Here is a 24270-nt window from a genome sequence, read left to right on the forward strand (position 1 = left end):
GTCACTTCAAATGGAGTGTATTTTTCTGTAGTAATGTCATAGTTTTAAAGTGAAAGCAGCATCAGTCAAACTAAAGAAATTGGAATTTAATTCACCTAATTTATCAGGATAATGTTAAAAAAAAAAAAAAAAAAACAGATGAAATGTTTTGTTACCCAGTATTTCTGTGTTCTAAATACAGTACAAAAATATACCAATAAAGATGATTATTTAACCCTAACCCTACTGTAAAATTGACACATGTGTTTGGTTCAGTATTTTACAAAATAAAACGGTAAATTAAACACTGCTTTGTTGTTTTTCAGTTTACACCTTTTGTTTTTTTAATGTAGCTGTTTTACAGCACTTCACTGTTCATTTCGCGAACATTTTTTTTTCCAGTGTAACCAAATTTCTTTCCATGTGCTTCTGATTGAAAGGAGCTTTCCTTCAATAATGATTAAAAAAATGATTAAAAAATAATTAAAAAAATGTAGAGCAGACATTAAACAAGCTTTGACGTGCATCACATGTTCCCAAAAACAATCTGAGCGACCACAGCTCATCCTGTAGTGTTTAAGTGTTTTTAGCAGCAGCAGCTCAAAGTTTTAGCTTTCTTTACTTCAACTCAAAACTACAGCCTCAAAATGTGTCTCTGAAATCGATGTGCTACCTTTGCCTTGCCGAACAACTCTACTCATATCGGCTAAGCTGCAGAATATATTAAATATCTGCTGCTCGGAATTATTACCACAAACAAGCACACTGTGCTTCCAGTGTAATAATTAGGCCATACAATTTCAGACGAGCGGAAAATGCGTTTATTCTAAATCTTTTGATTGTATTCTCCTGGAGTTTCCATCTGATTATTACCATATTTCTCCTCTTTGTTGTTAATCCTGCAGAAGGGAACCTGAGAAGCGAAAAACAACAAACAGCGAGCCATCAAACGAGCTGTAGCCTCTGCAGCCAAGCTGTCTGCGGGATAATAGGACTTTTACAGAACCGTGTGTTATGTATTTTACATATTTCCCTCAGTTGACGTGGGAGCATGCAGGCCCTTACCTCCTGTGCTTTTTACTAATTATCCCATGTCTACATAACCTCAGCTTCCTAATCATATGGGTAAACAGAACTTCTCCCCAAGGCCGTATAGATTTCTCACTGAGTGGTGGAGCAAATAAGGAGCTATTTTGCTGAAGTAAGCACTGCTGTTGAGTTATTAATGGATAGCATTGCGTCTAAAAATAAGGGTGCTCCTGTACGAGGAAAGCAGGCAGGCTCCGCGCCAGCAACATGGAGGTTAAACATCAGATTTCTGCAGGGATGTCTGTTAGAAACAGTATGGATTTGATGTAAACAGCGCAGTAACGTCGAGGGCAGAGAGCAACCTGAGCTGCTTTTTATTGATACGCACCAGGAGTGAGATTTTAAAATGATGTGTGAAACCCTCAAACATCTACTGCAGCTTGAAAAAGGGATGTGGCATTGATACTCCTGACAGTGTTTTCCACACAGCTCGACCGAAATCAAATGTTAGCAGTAGTAGCGCTGTATTTGAAGGGATTTAGAGGCTCCCCTTTCAAGGCCTTGCAGCACAAACACAGCCTTTTCAAGGCCTTACAACAGAGGCACAGAAGAGGGCCTTGATGAGTTAAATCGCCTTGCACAAACACTGAGGAATTGTCAGCAAAGCAGCAAAATCATTGGCAATTCTTGTCAGGTCTCTGGTAAGCATTGCTCGCTGCTGCAAAGAGAAGATAGCAAAATAGAGCGCGGAACGGATACAGGATAATTACTCTTCCTCACTCTCCCCCTCTGTCTCCTAAGACAGGCAGAAATTCTCTACTGTTGGAAAGCATCGGTATAATGTAGGGGTATACCATGCAGGTTAAAGTTACAGCTTAAGGTATCTCTGCTCTGCTCTGCATTCCCGACAAGTTCTGCAAAAACTGTGCAGAGATACACCCGGCGAGGCCCTGCAGTATCTCAAGGATACTTGTTGGCAAAATATTAGCACAACAAAGCGAGCCACCTTGAATATTCTAATTCATGGAAGCACATTTTCTTTACAAGGCACAAGACAATGCAATGAGGCAGGAATTTAATAGGATTTTGTTCACTTCAAACAAGCCACTCAAATGCTCCAGGATGTAAAGTTTGGGGTTGTATTGCTCAGCGTTGCACACACACACACACACACGCAGCTCTGCTTAAGAAGTAGGGCAGCACAGCTGCACACAGCGAGCGCTCACACTCATTAATGGCTCTGTGAAAGTCAGTTAAAAGCAGATTTGAAGGGTTTTACTCTGACACATGCACAGCCACCGCGTAGTGTATTTACATGAGAAGAAATGCTCGATGCATCGACTTTTCCTGCGGAGTAAGTGCTTGAAACGTTACTTTAACTCGTCTTTCTTTCTTATCATTGTGTGAGGTATCAGTCGCAGCACTCAGTATGCGACCCTCGGAGCAGCGTGCCTTTTGAGCACCTCGATGAGCCATATGAGCGGCGTTTATTTTATGCAGCAGCGGCAGTTGTGCTCTCTTTTTCTGTTACAGCTCGGTCGGTGTGTGGCTGTTCTTTACATCCATTTTGATTGCCGTAATCAAGAAATCAACCTCAAGTGACAGTTAGTGAGTGTGTGTGGGCTGATTGGAGGGCTTTGATTGAATGTGAAATAAACAAGGCCTCCCACGATGCACTGCAAAGGCCATTAAACGATCTTCATGAGGAAGACCATCGAGGCTTTAATGGCTTTGTGCTGAGTAATAAAGTGCTGTTTTTTCTGCCTTTGGTCTCAAGCTGTCTGTCTATCACTCTCTTTACCTCTTTAATCTAGTTTTCTGTCTGTCTGTCATTGCAGAGTGCTCTCCCTGGGCCTCATCTCTCTCCGTCACTGAGTGGTCTGTTTCTCAGCATGTGACATGTTTCTGATATTCTCCATATCAGTTACAACATCCTCTGAAAACTGTTTTTATTGCTCAGTAACCCTCCAGTTATGGCATTAAAAGTGAAATAAACAGAAATATTGCACTAAACTCTATTAAACCACATTATTGGTCTAAGTCTTTGACTATTAAATTACTGATAAAAGGACACTGCAGCCTGTCGATCCATCTTTTTCATTGCGTCGTTTCTCAAAGAGGAACAGATTGTACAAATGGGAAAACTTAGCGATATCTGGCTGTCACGTTTTAAATTGAAACACTTCCCTGCTCACCCCTCTTAGTCATGACACTACCGTGTTGTTTAAGGACAAGAAACTTCTGTGATACATAACAAGTATAATCTTCCATTTGTCAAGTTGTTGCAAGATGCTGGCCACCATAAAAGAAGACATGCCCTTTGAAGAATAAAACATAAATGTTTTCAAATATATGCATAAAAATTATATTCCATTTCACCCCTTTCAGTTTAGCTAAATGCTGCTAAACCCCAGTAAGGACAAGATCTGAAAGAGGCTTGTAGCATTGATTGCTCAGTGCTGACTGCCAATCCCTAAGCGCCACCTGCCATTCCTCAATGGGACCTGCCATTCACTCAGTGAGACCTTCTGATTGCTGTGACATCGGCCATTTGCTCAATGACATCTGCTAATCACTTAGTGACATCTGCCATTCTGTAAGTGACACCTGTCAGTCACTCAGTGACACCTGCTACTGGTTAAGTGACACCAACATTATGCTCAGTGAGACCTGCAAATCCCTAGGTGACACATGCCAATCACTAAGAGCCACCTGCCATTCCTTAGTGGTACCTGCCAATCACTCAGTTAGACCTACCATTCCAAAAGTGACACCTGCTGATGGCTCAATGACATCTGCCAATTGCTCGGTGAGATCTGCTATTCTGTAAGTGACACCTGCCACTTGCTCAGTGACCCCTGCTTTTGGATAAACGACACCTGTCATTATGCTCAGTGACACCTGCCATTAGCTAAGTGACACCTAATATTATGTTGAGTGACACATGCCAATCCCTAAGAGTCACCTGCCATTCCTTAGTGGTACCTGCCAATCACCCAGTGAGACATACCAACTGCTGTGACACATTCCAATCACTCAGTAACACCTACCATTCCATAAGTGACACATGCCAATCAATAAGTGACGCCTGCCATTTGCTCAGTGACACCTGCCATTTGCTTAATGACATCTGCCATTTGCTCAGCGAAATTTGCCATTCTGTAAGTGACACCTGCCAGTCACTCAGTGACACCTACTTTTGGCTAAATAACACCTGCCATTATGCTTGTTGACACTTGCCATTGGCTCAGTGACACCTGCAAATCCTTAAGTGACACAAACTAATCCCCAAGAGCCACCTGCCATTCCTTAGTGGGACATGCCAATCACCCAGTGGGACATACCAGTTGCTCTGACACATTCCAATTGCACATTAACACCTGTTATTCTATAAATGACACATTCCAATCAATAAGTGTCAAAGTGCCATTTGCTCAATGACATCTGCCAATCACTCAGTGACATCTGCCATTCTGTAAGTGACACCTGCCAGTCACTCAGTGACACCTGCTATAGGCTAAATGACACCTGCCATTATGCTTGATGACACCTGCCAATCACAATGATGCCTGGCAGTTGCTCAGTTGCACCTGCCTAACACTCAGTGACATATGACACCTGACAAGTTTGGCATGCAATCAGCAGGTGTTCCTGGCAGACGACAGGTGTCACTGCAAAATTGGCAGGTGCCAATGAGCAACTGGCTGGTGTTGTTAAAGGATTGGCAGGTGTCTCTGATTGATTGGCAGGTGGCACTGAGGCAATCAATGGCATAATAGAAGCCACTTTTGGATCTGGTATAATTCAAGTCAAAATTTTGCAAACTGCACCTTTAAAAATTTAAACCTGAGATTATATTTTCTCACAAGTGGTTATTTTCTTCAGTAATTTCCTCAAAAAGTTGATCATATATGCCATTTGTGAAATGTTATCAAATCCACAACCTGATTTTAATAACCTTAATTTTAATTCACATAGTAGTCTTGCAAAAAAAAAACAGTTACGTGTTTAAATTTTAATAAAATCGAAATTTGCAAAAATCATACACACAGTCACACTTGCAATTGTTTTTTCGACAAACATTTTGGCGCTGGACTTCATGTCCCTGATGAAAGTCTAGGGCCACATTTTTGCAAATGTCTTGCAAGTTGGACAGTGTGCAGGATTTTTGCAAACTTTGTTTTTCTCACTCCTTTCTTACACGCCTGTCCCATGCAGCTCCCTCTTCTCTTTACATATTTACGAGACAAAAATAATTCATGATGTGTCTTGCTCTTGAGTGTTTAAAGACAGCAGGACGGGTCGTTTATGAAAAGTGAAGATTTGAGTGCAGGACAAGATGGTCTTAGAGATTAGTTGTATGGATCTGAGAATACAAAAGAGTGTACATCCTCTTTCCTGTATGTTTCCCCCGCTCTACACTCACCACACTTCCTGCCTCTTCAGCTGTCTTACCCAACAAAATAAACCCCGAGAAAAGAACTTCTTCTAAACCAAGTTTGGTCTACAGCTCTCTTTATTTAATATCTAACCACACATCCTCTGACTTGTTCTCCCTGGCACGTTCTCCTCTCTAAGTACGAGCTCTTACCTTCAGGCACAGATCCCAAACTGTAAACCGAACAGCTTTAGAAACTCTTCAGTGCCCACCTGAATCCAGAGTTTAAAGAAAGTTTCTCGAGGCTGTTTGGCTTGTGCAATAGTGTCGTAAGATCTTCTCATCTTCTTGTTTTTCTATCCCACTGATGCTGTTTTTTTGCAGATCTTGTGCAACATACAGTATAGTATCATGGGTATCACATCGTATCCAGTTATTTCCCAAACTTGTCCTCCTTACTTTTCTCCCGGCAGTTGCTGTCAACTCCCGGGTCAAAATGATGAAATTAGCCGTGCAGATAGTCGCAGCTTCCTCTCTATATGACAGCAGGGGTATGTGGCTGTCCTGTTCCCCCCCCCCCCCCCGCATTGGTAATTTATTACATCCTTATGCCTCCCTGACAGTTTAATAGTGACTGATATTGGACACAGGAAGAGAAAGGGGGCTGGAGAATGTGATTGCTGTCATTGTGCCCAAGTTTGGAGCTGGAAAGCATCAAAGGGTGGAGAGGAAAGCCGCACACACCAGTCTGCGACATATCAAGGCATGGCCCCATTTAGAGTCAGCATTTGCTTTGCTGCTTCATCACATAACACAACAAGGTGAGTATCCCCGGCCTTGGTGATTGATATGTTTTTGCCTTCCTCCTCCTTTTCTTCCTATTCCATTAATTTTTCGCTGTTCCCCTCTCTCCACCACATCACGATGATGGTTTCGAGGAAAGAAGTTGTCATATCCCCCTACTCAACCTCACACAAGACACTTGTTTACTCCCGAGAATGAGGTGTGTGATGAAAGCCAGCTTCCTCTGAGAAAATTGGCTGTCGACAGTCACCTCATTTTCCTCCCTGGAGTTGATAACTGTAGCGTCTCCCATCACACCTGTCTTTATAGTGCTGGCTCGGGTGAGCTGACAACAACCTCTCTGATCTGGGTGGGTGTGAAAGAGGAGCTTTGTCCTGAAAAACTTTCATTTTTGGGAGATTTTTGGAAGAAAAGTGTCTAACTAGAGCTGAAGATGTTTTTTTCTTTAATTTGGTTTCAGATCATTTTTCTTACACCAGCTCGAAACTTATGTTTGGTTTAACTTTTTTTCTGACTCACTGCTGAATCATCTTTACTAATGCTTTTAGAATTACCCAGTGAATCACAGCCTTTGTTAAACATCCCTACTCTGAAAAGAAGCTTCGATGGCTAACTTTCCTAAAGAGGACACGTCCATCCTGAGAGTATGTAGTGTGTCTGAGGGCTTGCTTTTTGTGTTTGTATTTCCTTCCTCATGAGAACATTTGTGATGTAAAGATCCTCTACTGCCCCTCAATATGAACCAGTCAGTCACACATTTATCATCAATACCGTGTTTTGCAGGAGACAAGACTAGAAGAACACTGAAGGATTTTAAAGATGACAGATTGCTTTTAAAAGTTTAACTCATCTTTTATTGAGTCTATATTAACTTTAACAGTGATGTGCCTGTATGAGAACAAGGAGTAGACCGATCATCAAGCAGGCCAATTATAGGCGCCAATATTTGGAATTTGAAGCATATCAGCATCCACCTTTTTTTTTTTTTAAATCTGACAACTGGTTAAAAAAAAAAATAAATAAATAAAATTGTGTTATTTTTGGCTCTGATGCAGCCGCAAAATTTGACGCCATTTTTCCACTTTTACCGCAAATGAATATTGGCTCTGAATATCTGTTTTCACCCCCCTTGACATACAAATAATGATATTGTTAAGTGAATTGTGAGTATGGACATAAACCCTTTGAAAACAAGCTAAAAATTTAGTTACAGATAATTTTTTGTCATTTTGACTTCAATTTGTCTTTGATTTAAGAAAGCAAAAAAGATTTTAAAAAAAAAAAGACTTTTTTTAAAAATTCAAAATTATAAATAAACGTAGGGCATCATTATCGGTATAATACTTAAATAAATTAAATCCTTTTTTTATTTTTTTTTTTCTATTATTTTTATGTATTTATTTTACGGATAATTTCTGTAACCTTTACAGTTTTGAATACATTTTTTTGAAAAAAAGAAAAAGAAAATCTACTTTAAAAAATGTAGGGTTATTAGGATTTTTTTTTCAAAGTGTAACTATAATAAGTATTGGTATCAGCCCCAAAAAAAAAAAAAAAATAAATAAAAAATTGGTGTAACCTCAGCAGCACTAATAAAAATCAACTGGGGAGTATTTTAAAACTTTGCCAAAAAGTCACTGCCACTGGCTGTAGATGCTTGATGGAGTCAGTCAGAGGGCAAAGGTCACTTTAGTCCACTAACAACACTCTCTGTGTGCTGAATTTTGACTTCTGCCGTCTGGAAAGAGGTCAACTTTCTGTAAGAGGGACAAATCTTACAGATACCTCAGATCATTCATTCCCTCAGCTGTTTCTAAAGGAGATGTAGGCTTGTCTTTGCACTGTGGGCTACATAGACCATAATAACTCAACTGATGTCATTTATGTTCTATATCCATGTTTTTATATACTGTACTGTATTTGGTCGTTGACTGCTGTTACGGATAAAATTGCCCAAATTGGGACATTTAAGACTTTCTAAAGACTGTGAAGTTCGTGTTGTCATTTTGGGAAGTGGCTGTTAGAAAGCTTAGGATTCTGTGCGACCCGTGGTGCATGAAGCTCTGACCTCAGAAAGACTCGGTGTCACATCTATGTGCTGTTTTATTGATGACCAGAACATGCCAACAAAAAGCTTCTTCAGTTCTTCTAAGAAAAGGTGTTCATGGCGTCCAAAGAGCTCATTAAACCACCTCAGACTGAGCCGATCAAGTGCTCCTGTCCTCACATTTTTTGATTTCCAAATTGAAACAAAGCCCTTAGTCTATTTTTGCTTTGGCCTTGTTTTTGAAAAGAACTCGCCAACAGAATACTTCTGCTCTCTCGATGGATGACTCACACATCCTTGGTGTTGTTGACTGATTTGATATTATTTTTAAGCCTGTGTGACAGCCCTGACTTTAACAAGTAGTTAAGAAACACTTGTTTTTCTATTTTAGTTTCACAATAAAATAATCCTAACAACTCTGCCTAACAAATCTGTTTATACTGTCTGATGGAGAATCAGAGTCTTCACAGTTTGTGCGAGGTGATTAAATAGGAACCTAGCAAAGAGCCGTGTAAGGCTGGAGGCAGAAGCTGCAGTTAGTGTGCCGTGTACCTGATAGCTCCTGTTAACTGTGCCTGTAACTGCCAGAGTCGTGGCAGCCCATTCATCTTCGCCCAATTACATCAAACACTTCTTCAACAAGCTAAACCTTCTATAATTAGTCTGCAGACAATGTGTTTGGACACGTTACCTTGCCGACATATTGATGGTCAGTTCCCGTGTACTCCTCCAGCAGAAAGAATTGATTCCACATCCATCCACGTTTGGAGCGCTGCAGAACCTTCCCATCACTCTCCGGCATCCCAAACAGATTCCCAATATTCCCAGGCGTGAAAGGCAGGGCGGCGCTGGGCCACAGGATGGAGAGCATCAGGAGGAGCAGAACCTGATTGGTTATCATGGTATCCAATCAGCAGGAGGACGACGTCCTGGATGACTTGTGAATTATGGTAATAGGCTTCTGATAGGATGTGTCATCAGAACAGGCATTGTATTCCTCTCTTTGATGTCCTTTAGATCCCTGAGAAAAGAGGAAACTTCATTTAAGAGGCATGTCCACAACACTTAGATCTACGTCTTTTACAGTAAGCTCTAAATCCTGGTAGGAGAGAAAAACCCTGGGACAGGTCAAAGAATACAGCAAAGAAACACAAGAAATATCATCTCAAGACTCCTCTGTAGGACATGAAAGTTAAGCATCGGATAGTTCAGCAAAATGTTTGGAGAGAGTTTCATCCGACTAAGTCTTTCTGGTTGAAGAGCTTTCCACAGCTCACCTCTTACTCCTCTATCTTTAGCGTTACTAGCTAAGTCTCACCCTATCAAGCTGGTAGATTAGAGCTAACATGCATAAGGAGTAGTGTGATGTGTGTTCGATGTGTTAAGTGAGTTTTTCCTGTGTGTAAGTACAAGAAACAGAAAGACAAGATTGTATCATGGATGTAAATGATGGTGGTTGGTCAATTCCTGGAGTTGGGGTGCTGCCACGCTAGGAGACAAATGTAGACCATTACTGAATAATATTTAGGAAATCTGCTTTAAAATGTGTCTTAAACACTTCATTGGTAGGAGTTCAATTAAATAAACTATTAAAAAGCTAGCGTGTAGCTGCAAAGGGGCTAGATTGCATCAGCTATAACTGAAAGCAAGGTGTGCAGCATCACGGTAAACTCTGGTCCATGGCATTAAAGTTTAAAAAGATGTTGAACCTGAAAAAAGTTGGATCCTGGAGAAAAACTGCAGAAAGAGGCGCCAGTACATCCAAGGGTTTAGCTTGAGGCAAACCCTTGAGTAGAAGGCCCAAGCTCCAATCCAACCTGTGACACCTTTTTGCCATTTCTGGCTCCATCCACCGTCCTGTCTTTTCCAGTTTAAGGCAGAAAAAGCCTCCTTATTTAAAAAACGCATGAAGAAAACTTTGTCCGGCCTCTTAAACTGTGCTGTTTCAGTGCTTGTAGAACTTTATATTTATATTTATGGTTCTGGTAAATACTTTGGGGCTTGTTGTCAGGATGCATTAAAGCTATGGTCTACGATTTGGAAGCTTTGTACATTTTAATAACATTGTTTATAGGGCTGTAATGGTCCTATGGTCCAATCTACACAATATTAAGACCAAAAAGAACGAAAAATTCCATTCAGTATATCCGCTGCAAAGCTGCATACTAGTTGACCAATCCGAACTGCGCATGTCATGTGCGTTTCGGATTGGTCCTTGAGTCCATCCAATCCCCTGTCTCCCTCGCTTCACACCGTCATGCCCATGGTCCCACCTCGTCCTTCCCCACTACCCCTCTCACGTTAGCTAGCTGCTCAGCTACCAAGGCGTCATGGAGCCAGAGAAGATCGAAACCAGGAAGCTGTTACTGTTACCCTCCACAGGGAAGGGAAGAAAAGGAAAAAGTTTCAAGGAAAAGGCTGAAGCAAGGAAGAATTATGAGCGATACAGCTGCCAACAGAGACTGAATATTGGAGAAATGTACGACCAGTGGAAAAAGCTGCAGAGGGATTTGGGACTGAAGACTGATGCCGAGACAGCTGAGTTTCTGTTGAACAGGTAATGACTTTGTTTCCCACAGTGGGAGATGTCATCTGAATAACTCTGGTTAGTCTGAGCCTGTACTGGCTAATGACTGAACGCTGCTCTGTCAATAGATGTTAGCATAAGTTAGCCACACATCTTTAGCATTGTAAACTGAGCTGGTGAAGACACGCCGAGAAAGGTAAAGCCTCGCCCACAGTCGGCTCTGCTCTGATCAGCTGGCAGTGGCAACGCAAGACCTGCTTCGCCAGAGGGGGCATGTTGTTAGGAGGCGAAGAAGGGCAATATGTGCGGGGTTGCCACAGGGGGGGCTCAGAAAATTGGAGGAAAGGTACAAACGGGATCTTATCATCATTATTACCATTATTATTTATTTCATTTTTTTATTTTTAAAACCGTTTGTTCTGAACACACAACACATTAAGTGCCGTAACGGTCAGATTCACAAGTTTCCAATTGTACCTAACCGCTTCAGCGTAATGATGTCATGATCCATGTCGACCCGGCGGTTTGCGCCTGTTATTAAGCTGTCTAAAAAAACTAAACTGAACTTTGAAGCTTTTCCTATGTCAAACCACTGGCTACATGTAAGAAAGGAGTATCCCACCTTGGCTGACAAAGCCCTGAACACCTTCTTCTTTTGCCCCCACCTACTCGTGTGATTCTGGCTTTAGTCTCCTGTCCTTAACAAATGTAATAATTATTGAAAAGTGAATAAAAGTTAGAACATACATTCTTAAAGTAAACATTTCCTGGCCAGAAGCATATGCTGTTTGGGCTAGCTAGCTGGAAAGAATGGTGAAGCCATCAGAATCAGTATTAAGATCAATTTGTTCACCAAGCTGCAGTTTCCAGAAGGAAAGTAGAACAGGTAACAGCTCATAAACCACCTTAGCATAGCCAGGTTGCTACAGGTGAGATTTGTGGAATTGAAGTCAATCATGAAAATATTGCATCACCTTGCTCCTTCTTAATGATGGCTTTTCTCTGTAGGCTATTTCATTTTTCATGCTTCTATCTCGTATCATGTTCTGGTAGCCAAAGCATTTCAGAGAGCTCATTTTTTAACACCATAAAAGCAGTAAAAGAAAACATAAAGGCTGGAATTACAGCAGCAAGTAGTCAAGATTTCTTGAAAGTGAAAACAGTCCAAGACTATAAACCCCAACTTTTAAATGGATCTATATTTGGCTGTGTGTTTTGTCATAAAATTTAAATGATCTTTAAAGAAGAAAGCATGCAGAACTAATGGAAGTGATTAATGACTAAGAGGAATAAAAAAACCAGCACAGTGAAAAGTCTGCGATCAGCGTAGTGCATCAGCGGCTAAATGAATGTCAGAGCCAAATGAAGTTTAATAACTGCAGCTACAACTCCCTGTCATGTCCCCGTCTTCCTCTGTGTTTGAGTTGTAAAGGAGCGAGCTGCACTAATTATAAGTTGCATTACTGATCCGCAAACAGTTCTTCACAAGCCGGTGAGTGTGTTTGAACAGCAGAATACAGGCACCTCAAGGAGCTGAGCGCTAGTGACAGGAGCAAAAGGCAGCGCTGAAAAATGCTCTCAGTGAAAGGCAGCTTTTTTAGTTTCACGTCCTGCTTCACACTCATTCAGTTTACTGCCAACACGACGAGTAAAACTACTCTACTGCACTGCAAAAATGAAACCTTATCAAGTGTTTTAGTCTTATTTTCAGTGGAAAATGCCTTTTTAGACTTAATATGAGCCACATTCGCCTGACCAGTAGAGAAAATTGTCTTTTTTCAAGTTTTCTATAGACAAAAATGAGCTCTGAAATGCCTGCAACAAGTTTAAGAGATCTGCCGATGGAACAAGACACAAGTTACTCGTCATTATTCTAGACCAGTGGTCTTCAACCTGTGGCTCTGGGGCCCCATGCAACTCTTAGACTCCTTTGCAGTGGCTCCTTGCAGCTGTAAAAGATATTATTAAAATAGCATTTAGTTGAACTAAATCTTCATCCCATCTGTCAATAAAGCCTGCCACCGCTCTACTTCACCTCCTACAACATCAACAGCCCACCAACTTTCCATGCACCTGTGGCTAACCTCAAGTTTTACAGCCCTGGGAAGATAACTACATCTACAAAAAGACTCATCTGGGAGAAAATACAGATTTTTAAGGTGAGGATGGATTCATTAAACATACACATTTAATTTACAAGCTTGTGTGCAAGTCTTATCATATCAAACTTGTGTTTTGTTTTGTTTTTTTAAACCTTTTGAAATTTTGTTTGAAATTTCAAGGTTTTTTCAAATTTTTTAAAATTTATCTTTTTTATATTTTTGCTCATTTTTGACATTTTAATATTTCTTAACATTTTTTTTTATTTTCTTTCATTTTTTTCATTTTTTTTTTAATTTCAAAATTTGTCAAAAATTGAACAACAATTTATCAAAAGTGAAAAAAAGCTAAGACATCACATGTAGAGTTTCATAAATTACAGATAGTTATTCACTAGATTTGAACTGTGGTGTACAATTTTTATTTTATAGCTTTTATTGTAAAGATCGTTCACACTCATTCAATTTACAACCAACTAGCGGAGTAAAACTGCACTACTGTACTAAAAAAATGAAATCTTATCAAGTGTTTTTGTCTTATTTTCAGTAGAAATGCCTTTTAGACTCAATATGAGCCACATTCATTTGGCTAGTCTAGAAAAATGTCTTTTTTAAGCTGTTTAAAGTCAAAAATGAGGTTGGAATTGCTTGTAAGAGAAAAGTTACTTATATAAAGACATTTTTCTAGTTTGAAGCAAAGTTTTGAGCAAATTTTTCTTGTTACATTGGCAGATTTTTTTTTTTTTTTTTCGTGTTAAAAGAAATTCAGACCTAATTTTAGTCTTTAAATGACTTCAAATAAGATAAGAATGGGATGAACCTAGGAGCTGCCAGCTACCCAGCGCCCCTTTGTAATAGATATGAAAAAACAACATTGGGGGGAGTAGATCGAGATCGAGAAAAAAAAAAAAAAAACACCTCAGCATATAAACCCATGATAACAACAGAAAAAAAAACTCAAAGATTTGCACAAATGTCACTGCTCAGCCACGGAGGGGCGCGCAAGCAGCCTTACTCGGGCACGTGCGCATCAACCTTCTGTAGTTGAACTGTAACTGAACCAAAGAAGGCGTTGAGTCCAAGGTAGTGTGTGTCGTGTGACCTGATGTGTGTGTATGTGTAAGCCCATGGACTTCATCCCCACCCACAGATATTGCCGTTGAGACGGCCGCGAAGAGTTCTGATCCAGAGACAAGTTCACAGGAGACAGGTACAGGATGGGAGGGGGTAGAGCATCTGTCTGCATACCATCCAGGAGAGTAGGGCACTCATCAGCCTACCAAGGCCGACACGGAGGAGTCGAAAGAGAGATAAAGATTGTATGGGTCAGGCAGACACACTGAAATTTTTTCCTTCTGCCTTAAAGTCCAAACTGGTCAACTCTGTGGCGTGCCAAATGACCTAATTTGGTGGCCTATTACAGCAGAGCCGAGCTGACAACTTCTCCTGCGATTAAGTTTGCATATCCCTTGAGTCTGAGTGTTGACAGCCCTACGCAAAAGTGCTGCCTGCATCTTCTGAAGTTTGTGATAAATCAGGAAACTGCTAACTGTTGTACTCCCTTTCAGCTGACTTTTTGCTACAATTTGGCGTTAGTTGCAGATTTGTACGATAAGACAGTGTTGAAAATGATGGTGACCCAGTACATATTTCATATTCTGAATCTTAGTATCCAGAATGTTGCCAGGATCTGGATCGCACTTTTACATCTGTCAGAAATTATGGTGACCTCGTCTTGTATTGTTTAGCAAAGCAATCCAACCATTTATGGTGGAGTTATATACGCGAAAGTCCTGGATCCAGACGGTGATCCAGATCACCTCCAAAATTTAATCACTTCTTCCTGATCCCATTTTGAACATGTCCTGAAGATTTCATCAAGATTCATTTGTAAATTTTTGAGTTATGTTGTTCACAAACAGACAAACTCTTCCAAAAGCATAACCTCCTTGACGGATATAATAAGATAAAACCTTTGATAAGACTTCAGTTTTTTTGCAGTGTGCACGTCTTTCCTTACAGAAATGTTGCTTTTTCATCTCCTCTTGCGATGATGATGAGTCCTTCTTCCCTTCTGATTACACAACGTCCTCCTTTTTAATCATCAAATTTCACTCCTCTGTGTGTCAGATTTGTGCCTGTAATAAGGTGTCTCGCGTTATTGGTCTCCTTCCAATACTTCTCTGAGGCTCTGTCCCTATTAGGACTCATCCTGATAGGTAATTTGGGCATGCATGCATAATTTACGCTCTTTTGGAAGTTAATCCTAATAAATCTTGCCTCTCTTTCTAATAGAGCCCATTTAGTAGTTCCCCATACCGGAGTTATCCCGACAAGCTTTCACTGAATCCCCGAGGGAGTACGGCGTTATAGGCACATGCTACTTCCACAATTCCTCCTGCTTTTGTTCAGCCCGCTCTTAAATAAGGACTTTAATGTCAGCGGAGGCATTCACTGTGAGCAAATTAGTATTACGCTTCCATTGATGAATATAAATGAATGTAATCCTTTGAATAGAAAATCAAATAAGTGAGCTAATGAGATCCCGACGTAAATCATTCTTAGTCACTCAGACAGCTTTAGCTAATTAAATCAGCAATAATTTTCAAATACCACCCAAGTTCACAATACTTCTTCTTGCCTGAGTTTGTTAAAGTTGACTCATTAGGGCTTAACGCAGCAAGACACAAAGGATTCTGGGATATAGCTCAGTAGCAGCTGCAGCAGTGCACCAGAGCTGACCTTAACAGAGAAAAAAAAGCTGGAAAAGATGACTATAATATGAGATATAACAATGCTTCTTTATCTGATGCCAGGACAGAAAGTACTGAGCCATCAGTGCTGCATTTTTAATGTTATTTCCCTGTGCGTGCCCATAGCGCGGGCTGAGTGTGACACGTGCATCCCTGAAATCAGGAAATGCCGCCTCGCAATTAATCTAGTCTGATGCTTGTGATTGCATTTTCTAATTATCATTCCAGCCTGTCCTTGAGTTTTAATAGCATTCTGGATATTAATCTTTGATGTGGCGTGCCTATTAAGCATTAGGCCCAGTGTGTGTCTTTTTCGACTTCTTCCAAACACTCCATTAAAGGATGAGCGAGGGGATGAGTCCCTGCCAGATCCTATAGACTCAGGCTGAATTATCACAACTTATTTAGCCCATTAAACACAGAGTTTGTAGAGAAAAAAAAAAGAAAAAGTTGTTTATGATTAGATTAAGTTGCAGACGGCTTATACGGCTTGGCAGTAAAAGCAGAGATGCAAAAGGAAGGAATTGTTAAATATGCTTTTAAAGTGTTTTCTGCCGCTGTTACACTTAATCTTGGCTAAGACACACTCTGGCAAGAAGCCCCGCCGTGCCCCACTTTTTGTAATCCGCAAAATTATACATTCTTGTTTTGCTGAATAAGAATATCTTTGATCAGATATAGACTAGCTGTTCATCAGGATATGCTTCCTAAGAAAAGCACAGCCTTGCACATTACTCTGTGGAAATTTGTATGCACACGCAGACCCAAAAAAAACTGAGCACGCAGGCTTTCCCCGCCAACATTAAACTGAGCGCTGCAACCAAGCACTTTTATGGCTTCTCTGACTTTAGGAGGACAATAATTATAGGTGCAGTGTGCAGCACGAGTCTGGCTGCATGGTGAAGCCTTTTCTAAGGTCCTGCATGCATAATAAATCGATGATGCTCGATACAAGGGGAGGCCATAAACACCTAAATTGACCATCTGCTCCCGATGTTGCTGCAACCTTTGGCACAGTTTATTGTAAACATAACCCTCTGTTAGCCCCGTTTATTGTTGCACCCTACTTCCACCCAGAGCCTCCTGAACATGACACATTATTCCATTTATGGAGGGAGATTTTTCTCTCTTTTACTATAGAGTGGATAAAAACATCATCCTTTCCTCATTTATTACTGGCTGCTCGTTGCATAGAGGGTTCTTTGTAGAGACCTATATACTGTGCTCTCATGGGCAAAATGCAAAACACTCCCCGACACTTCTCAGCTCAGCTTCTCAGCCCCATTAGTTACATCAGTGCTTTTTATTTTCTTTCAGTGCACTGCGTGATGGTATATCATGCTTGATTAGTGACCATCGGGTTCACGCTTCTTTTCACGAGGCGGCGAAGGAGTCTGTGAGTCGACTTTATATTTCTCATTAGGAGCTCGAACTCGGGATGCAAAGATGCAGAAAACTTAGTGACTCAGTCTTCTCTTTTTTTGATAAAAATCAATGAAATTAATCAATTATTCTTCATGCAGATGCAAAAACACGTGTTGATATGTGCAGGTGCAGCAGATCCACTGCCTCCTTAGACTTTAGGACAATTTCTATGCAAGTTTTTTTCTTTTTACCTTTCCTGTCAGAAGGTTGCTGTGCATCAATCAAAGTGCTGCTGCGATATTTCTTACTGGCACGCCAAAACGTGAGCATATCACCCCTGTGCTGTCGTCTCTCCACTGGCTTCCAGTTTGTTTTGTCAGAGATTTTAACTTCAGGCTGCCGCCAGACATCCGCACCACCACAGACTTTGGTCTTTTTGAATCTAAGCTTGAAAGTCACTTTTTTAGAATGGCTTTTAATTTTGAGTAAGGCTTTTAGGTCTTATGCTCATGTTAGTTTTGTCTTGTTTTATCTCATAGAATGGCTTCTATGCACCCTGCTGCCCCATTAAACTTATCAGTCCAGAAAAATGTTGTTTCAAGTTGTTTCAAGACAAAAACGTGGTCTAAATTGATTGTGTCAAGTAAGAAAAACAAATGTGCCAATGGAAAAAGAGAAACTTGCAAGAAAACTTGCTTGAAACTAGAATAATGTCTAGCCTAACCTTTAATTTCATAGGAGGCATTTAGCTTCAGATCACCTGGATTAGAATTATTCAGGAAAGCAAAAAATCCACTTGATCGTCAAAATAAAGACTCTAAGGTGGTTAAAATTATAAACCCTTGTTAAAATCTAGTGAATTATTATCCAGGCAAAAGATTTTTTTTTTTTTTTGTAATTTATGAAACTGTACATGTGATGTTTTAGCTTTTTTTCACTTTTGGTAAATTTTGTCAAATTTTGAAATGTCAGAAATTTGCAGAAATGTCAAAATTTTGAAAAAAAAAAAATAAAATAAAAAGACACTTAAAAAAAGGTTAAAACTTATTAAAATATCAAAAAAAGCAAAAATGTTGAAAAAATACATTTTAAAAAATCTGTAAAATTTCAATAAATTTGAATTTTCAAAATGTCAAAAAATTAAAAAAAAAAAAAAAAGTGACGAAATTAAAATTTGAATTTGATGTTATGGGTCTTGCCTCATATCAAGCATGTATTTTAATTCGGCATGCTGTCAGTCAACTTTATATATCTACTCAGAATTAGTAAAATCAGTATTTTCTTCCAGATTAGTCTTTTTGTAGATGTAGTTATCTTCCCAGGGCTGTAAAACTTGAGGTTAGCCACAGGTGCATGGAAAGTTGGTGGGCTGTTGATGTTGTAGGAGGTGAAGTAGAGCGGTGGCAGGCTTTATTGACAGATGGGATGAAGATTTAGCTCAAAAACTACTATTTTAATATTATCTTAAAGCTACAAGGAGCCACTGCAAAGGAGTCAAAGAGCTGCAGGTTGAAGACCCCTGTAACTTTCCCCTTGTTCCATTGGCAGATTTTTTAAACTTGTCGCAAGAAATTCAGACCTCATTTTCATCTTTAAATAACTTGAAACAAGACATTTTCTGGACTGATCAGTTCAATGTGACTCAGTTTGAGTCTAAAATGACATTCCCTACTGAAATAAGACAACATAACTTGATAGGATTCCAAATTTAATTCTTCATAGTAATATACCATCAGTTACTGCAGATATTAGGGTAATTTGCTGTCAAAAACAGTCAGAGTGCTCTTTCCCACATATTTGTTTTCCTTGCAAAGTGCAAACACTTGCAAACGATGCACATACCTAATTTGTCTCTGTGTAATTATTCATTGCTCATACATTCTTCTAAGAATAGATGTATCCATGACCCAGCTTCCCCTGGGATCCCTACAGTGTTTCAGATTCTGATTCCAACCCCATGAACCGAGATAATCACACACGGTTATCTCAACCCATGCGCGGAGCCACGTCCATATAGACGGTATAATTAGCCACGGACCATTCTCATCCTCCCACCTACTGCATAAATACAGTGCAAATTTTGAACTGCTGGCATTTAAGCAGCATTTAAATTATAGCTTCCTGTTCTGCTGTCGAGTTCAACAAGTGTCTGCATTTGGAGGAACCCAGACAGAAACAGAGAGGAGGACAAAAGGTGGGGAGAAAGACAGAGGTAGAGGACAGCAGAGGGTTGCAAGGTCATAAAAGTGGAGTCGTGATTAGTCTGTGATCAGCTGTACCTGCGCTATTCATCACACGACGTGGTTTAAGGCGCCATAAACACGACCCTTTTGCAGCCACAAACACTAAGTGCACACGAGAGCAGAGTGAAAACTAGTGTGATGTGATTGGCACTTTGAGTAGCTCTGGTGATTGCTCGCCGGCACTGACATAGCAGCAGGGATGGAGAGAGTGTAAATCTAGCATGAGGGGCGTTGATGCACCAAGATGAAGCAGCACCTGTGCAAACCTCCACTTGGTGGAGCCCTAGTCCTTCCTCACATCACGTCTCCAGCCGGCTGCAGTCTTTGGCAAACCTCAGCAAGCTTTACTCATGTTTTGAAATCCTCTAAGCAATTTTTGTGATACAGTGCACACTTCCTTGTTGAAAAGCTACTCGAAACAGGGAGGGAGGGATTTTTTCTTTTTTTTTTTCTTTTTTCTTTTTTTTTTTTTTTGGAAGGGTGTGTTGACTTTGAAAATAAATCTAAATCAACTCCTTAATTTTTCAAAAAAATATTTTAATTTTATTATGAGGATTTAAGAAAAATTCTTAAAAATCTAAAAAAAAAAAAAAAAGTATTTTCTCACTGGAGATTTTTCCAAGGAAAAGATAATACATGGGACTAAAATAAGCTTGAATTTAATAATGATAATAATAAAAACCCTGCATTTTCTTCTCTCCTTGTGTTCTATTCCCTCCTCGACATGCTACAACAAATAAATATTCATGCCTAATCCTCAAAAACCAGCTGTGTGAAGGCTCATGAGAGCCTCTGTGCCTGTGTGGGAGAGCCTCCTCTTTTTCATTCCAAACACTGAAAGGTCACTCCATATCTGACTATAATTCAGGAGGCGCCTGTTAGCCGCTAATTTGCGCTAAACAATAATGGCTTTACATGAGTGACCTGGAGCTTGCTAGCATACTCTACAATATCACTCCAGTGGTTGTAAAGCTGTCAGAGAGCGAAGCAGCAGGCAGGCACGGTGAGGACTGAGGCTGGAAGGCTGAGAGGAAGGAAAGGAAAGAAGGGGGGAAGAAAAGGAGTGAGGGGTGGATTAAGTTTGTGCTTGTGGAGGATATGCACATGTACGTACTCGGCAACACTGCCGGGTGCACTCGCCGCGCTGCTTGAATGCAGCGATAAACACCTCCATGTTTTTTTTTTCTTCTCTCTCTTCTTTTTTTTTTTCTCTTTTCTTCAGATATGAACGCTACACTGCCTCCCCATCAAATCTGCCCACAAAGTGTGATTCGCCATCACTGCCTCAGCTCTCACACACACAAACTCAGACACATGTAGGGAGCCTTTGAACAGGTGCAGAGACTCTCAAAGACACTCATTTAGAAAAAGCACATGTGCACTTATATATAAAGATATACAGACACATGCATGTGCAGGTGCATGGTGAGGAATCATGGGAGTTACATGCACAGTTTGAATGAGTCATAAAGTTTATAAAATCGCAGAGTGAGCCTTTAATTGTAGGGTAAGTTACATATGCAGGATGTGACAGGTGGTAGAAACAGATGCAAAAAATACTTTAAAACATTTTTGTTTCATTTTTTTTATTCTTGAAATAAATTACAGGCGCGAATCTTAGAGATCCAGATACTTTGATTCATTTCTTCTCAGGCAACATCCTTCACTAAAACAAATTAAGAAGACAACTTCTAATCCTTCCACTGGACATCAAATCTAATTACCGCCCACTTCACTGGATTTATCTACCTCTTTGAAGTTGCAACACTTTTTTTTTTTTTTTTCCTCCAAGAGCTATCCACACTGCTGCATCCGTCTGCCTCTGTCACAGTGCAAGAAGCAAATCATCCCCCGGAGTCTGGAGGCAGACAAAAATACAAATATATCCTGAAACATTAATCAGAAAAAGCCCTTACCTTTGGTTTTCACGGCTTAGCATCCATCTGTGTCAGGGAGTGCGCGGCGGCTCTGTTCCTACTCCTTAGCAGTGCTTAGCGGCAGAGAATCTGACTCCTCACGGCAGTGCTTACATTCCAAGACTGACAACAGCACAGCTGGTGCGAATGTGTATGGGAGTGTGTGTGTGTGTGTGTGAGTGAGTGAGTGTGTGTGCGTGTGTGTGTGTGAGACTCCTGGCTGCTTCCCTCCCTCGCTCTGTGCTCCTCTCTTTCTCTCTGCCCTCCCTCGCTCCGTTTCTCCTCCCTGCTCTCTGGCTCCTCTCCCTTTCCCTCCTCTACACTTTCTTTCTTTCTCTCATCTCTGTCTCTCTCCTTCTCTCCTCCCCTCCCCCCTCCCTCCTCCTCCCTCCTCCCTTTCTCTCTAGCAGTGCATCACTTCTGGCGGTGGATGTCACCGAGGCTGAAGCTGAGGCGACTCTGTCCCTGATTGGCTGCCATTCACAAGTTAGCGATAAAGAAAAGACAGAAAGAAAGAAAAGGAGGAGAAAAAAGAAAAGGAGGAAGAAGGGAGGGAGGGAACTGTGCCCTTACATCCCAGTGAGCATCAGTTGACTGTGCAGTGGAGGAACAGGAGGGTGGACGCTTGGAGAAAACACAGAGAGTGTGTGTTTTCTCTTTCTGTGGATGCATCCAGAAAGGCTTTTTGCATAAGAGGCTGCTGTGACGGATCGCCGTGTGATGTTTGATGTCTAAAGCAATCGGCCCCATCTAATCTCTTTTTCAATGACAGAGGAATGAAGGAGAAAAGGGCCATAACTTGTAAATCAGCCACACAGTGATGGCGGTTTGAAAGGGGGGAGGTCCTGTTCATCTTCATCTTCATCTTCGTCCCTGCTGACTTGGCCGGGCAGTATGTAGCAGGTGCACACGCAGTCCAGGCACTCTGTCATCTCTTCTCATTACATGCCCTATGTTGGATGCATATCAATACGTCTCCATATATCCAGGGTGATATAGCATTTTAATTCAGCTGAAGGGGAGCGGAGAGGTGATATATCAGGGAGCTGCTTGATGCTGAGAGGGGAGACAGAGGGGGAGGTGTTAGACTCAGATACTCGTCCCCCCATCGTCTACCTTGAGCAGATAAACGGCTGCTTGGAGTGACTTTGAAATGCATGATGCCGTGAACTTGAACTGCGGATGAATAATTGACGTCAAGAAAGCTCAATTTTGTGAGTTTTATCTCTTATTATCAGTGCGAATAGATAATCAGCTTCAAGTCTCAGCAAGCAGATAAATAAAAATGCAAACAGGCCAAACTAATTAACATCGGAACAAGCGGCGAGGTAGCCTCCCTCTGATACCGCGCCAAGTCCCCGCCGCTCATAACTCACTCCTTCACTGTGTTTCACGGCGCTGGGAGATTAAGAAGTAAGAGTGTGTGCTGGTGTTTGTGTGCACATGTTTGTTTGTATGTAAGACTGGGGGTGGAGAGGTGTGTCATGTTTACTTATACCCGTGTGTGTGTGCGGGATGGATGTGAGAGTGAGTGTTTGCAAATGTGTGTGCTGCTCGCTAACAAGCTGCTGTGAAAAATAAAAAGAGAAGCAGCCTAATTTGTTCATCTCTGCATAGAATTAGTATTAATTTACCTGCTATCTACACCCAGGGGATGTTAATAAGGCTGTTATTACACAAGCTGAACAACATCTGAGCAAACATCAGAGAACAAGGACCAGGATTGTACCCAAGGAAGTCTGTAAATATGTTTTCAGAGCTAGCTTTGTCAGCGGTATGCATTGACAGCGCTCTGATTGGCTGCTGTGTCGTCTCAGTTCTGGAAGTGGACACACTCTGAGTGAATCTGATAAAACTTTTCACCTCATTAATCTAAAGTAACCCATCTTGCAACTCATAAACTCATATAAAGACATTCTGGTGTTGACTTGTTTAAAATCTGTCGTATAAGCTCACTATTCTTGTCGTTAGACTTCGTAGAAATGGAATTCAGTATTTGATAGTGTGGTTAGATTAGTGCAAAATTGGTTTCCCATTACGTATCAGGATTATAGACTGTAAAAAGAAAAAAAAAAAATTAAAAAATTGACGTCATCTTGCTTGGTTCGAAGTGAGGTCGCCACAAAAACTGTTCCCCCTGGTGGCTGGCTGCAAGATAGGTCAAAAAGTCTATCTCCCCAGTCATTCCAGATGGGTTGTGGTCAAACTTAAAAAAATGAATACACCTCGAAGAAATGTTTCTCACGTCTGAAAGCTGTGGTGATTTGTAGATATTATTTGGCTGCCTTGTATTCAAGTCCTTTTAAAAAAAAAGAAAAAAAATGTTGTCATTAGTTAAAAGAGGTTAAAAACGAGGCTCTACGTCACGTTAAACGATAATTGACAGCTTTTGTTCTTGTTTAGTTTTTTTGGGGGATTGCAAAATATGTCGGGAGATAGAGTCAAGAAGAGATTAGACAATCAGATTCTGAGTCTCTCATAGCCTCTACTGCCCAGGCTGTGGCTCCACAGATGGGGGTCTTTTGGCTTCAAAACTGGTAGCCTATATGTAATCTGGCTGTTTTCAATCACATTTTTATTTCTGGCATACCCCCTACGTCACTTTGTGCATGAGTACTCCAGTTTGGGAATCACTGCCCTTGTCAAAGCTAAACAAGACAATGCAGACTTGCTAAAAAGTTAATTGGGGGTCCACTTAAAGTGATACTCCGAGATGGAACAAGTTGGGTCCTATCACAAGGTTTAGGGCAGAAATTACCCCTACAGCAGTGATTTTGTGCAGCAGAAGCTCAGAGCGCTCACACCAAACACCCCCTCCCTGCTCCTCTGCCGGTTTCCTCTGCACTCAGACGGGGCCATATCTTACTTGACCAAAAACACAAATAAACGGACTCCCACTGAAAAACTCTGATATCGGTCTGCATTCACGCTTTATTTAGAGAATTTTCAGCGCATTACTTTTACACACAAAACACCGCTAAATAAGGCTCTAGTTCTAGAGACACGCCCCCATATGGAATATCACTGTCTGATTGGATGCTGCGGTGGTTCAGACTTCCCTTCATGAAACTTCACAAACAGAAATCTAATAAATTATATCTTCCTGAGACACAATAAACTAGTTTATATT

At 40.8% G+C, this 24270-nt stretch overlaps 1 protein-coding gene across 2 annotated transcripts in view; it reads right to left on the bottom strand.

Moving 5' to 3' along the window:
• Positions 1–21440, bottom strand: part of LOC141807401 (cadherin-10-like) — a 61728-nt gene extending 40288 nt beyond the window's left edge. Inside the window, exons 1-2 of one of the 2 annotated variants that reach the window (XM_074693387.1) lie at positions 21141–21440; positions 8929–9258 (exon numbers count right to left, since the gene is read on the bottom strand). In XM_074693387.1, the coding sequence (XP_074549488.1) occupies positions 8929–9138 (210 nt within the window). In that variant the 5' untranslated portion in view covers positions 9139–9258; positions 21141–21440. Of the gene's footprint in view, positions 1–8928; positions 9259–21140 lie in introns of those variants that run through there. The other variant, XM_074693389.1, reaches the window with a different exon arrangement.
• Positions 21441–24270: the final 2830 nt, after the last annotated feature.

Source organism: Halichoeres trimaculatus, unplaced genomic scaffold (assembly GCF_033239565.1).
Source record: "Halichoeres trimaculatus isolate MK-OKI-2021-1 unplaced genomic scaffold, fHalTri1.1 fHalTri1_scaffold_18, whole genome shotgun sequence".
NCBI classification, from domain to species: Eukaryota; Metazoa; Chordata; class Actinopteri; order Labriformes; family Labridae; genus Halichoeres; species Halichoeres trimaculatus.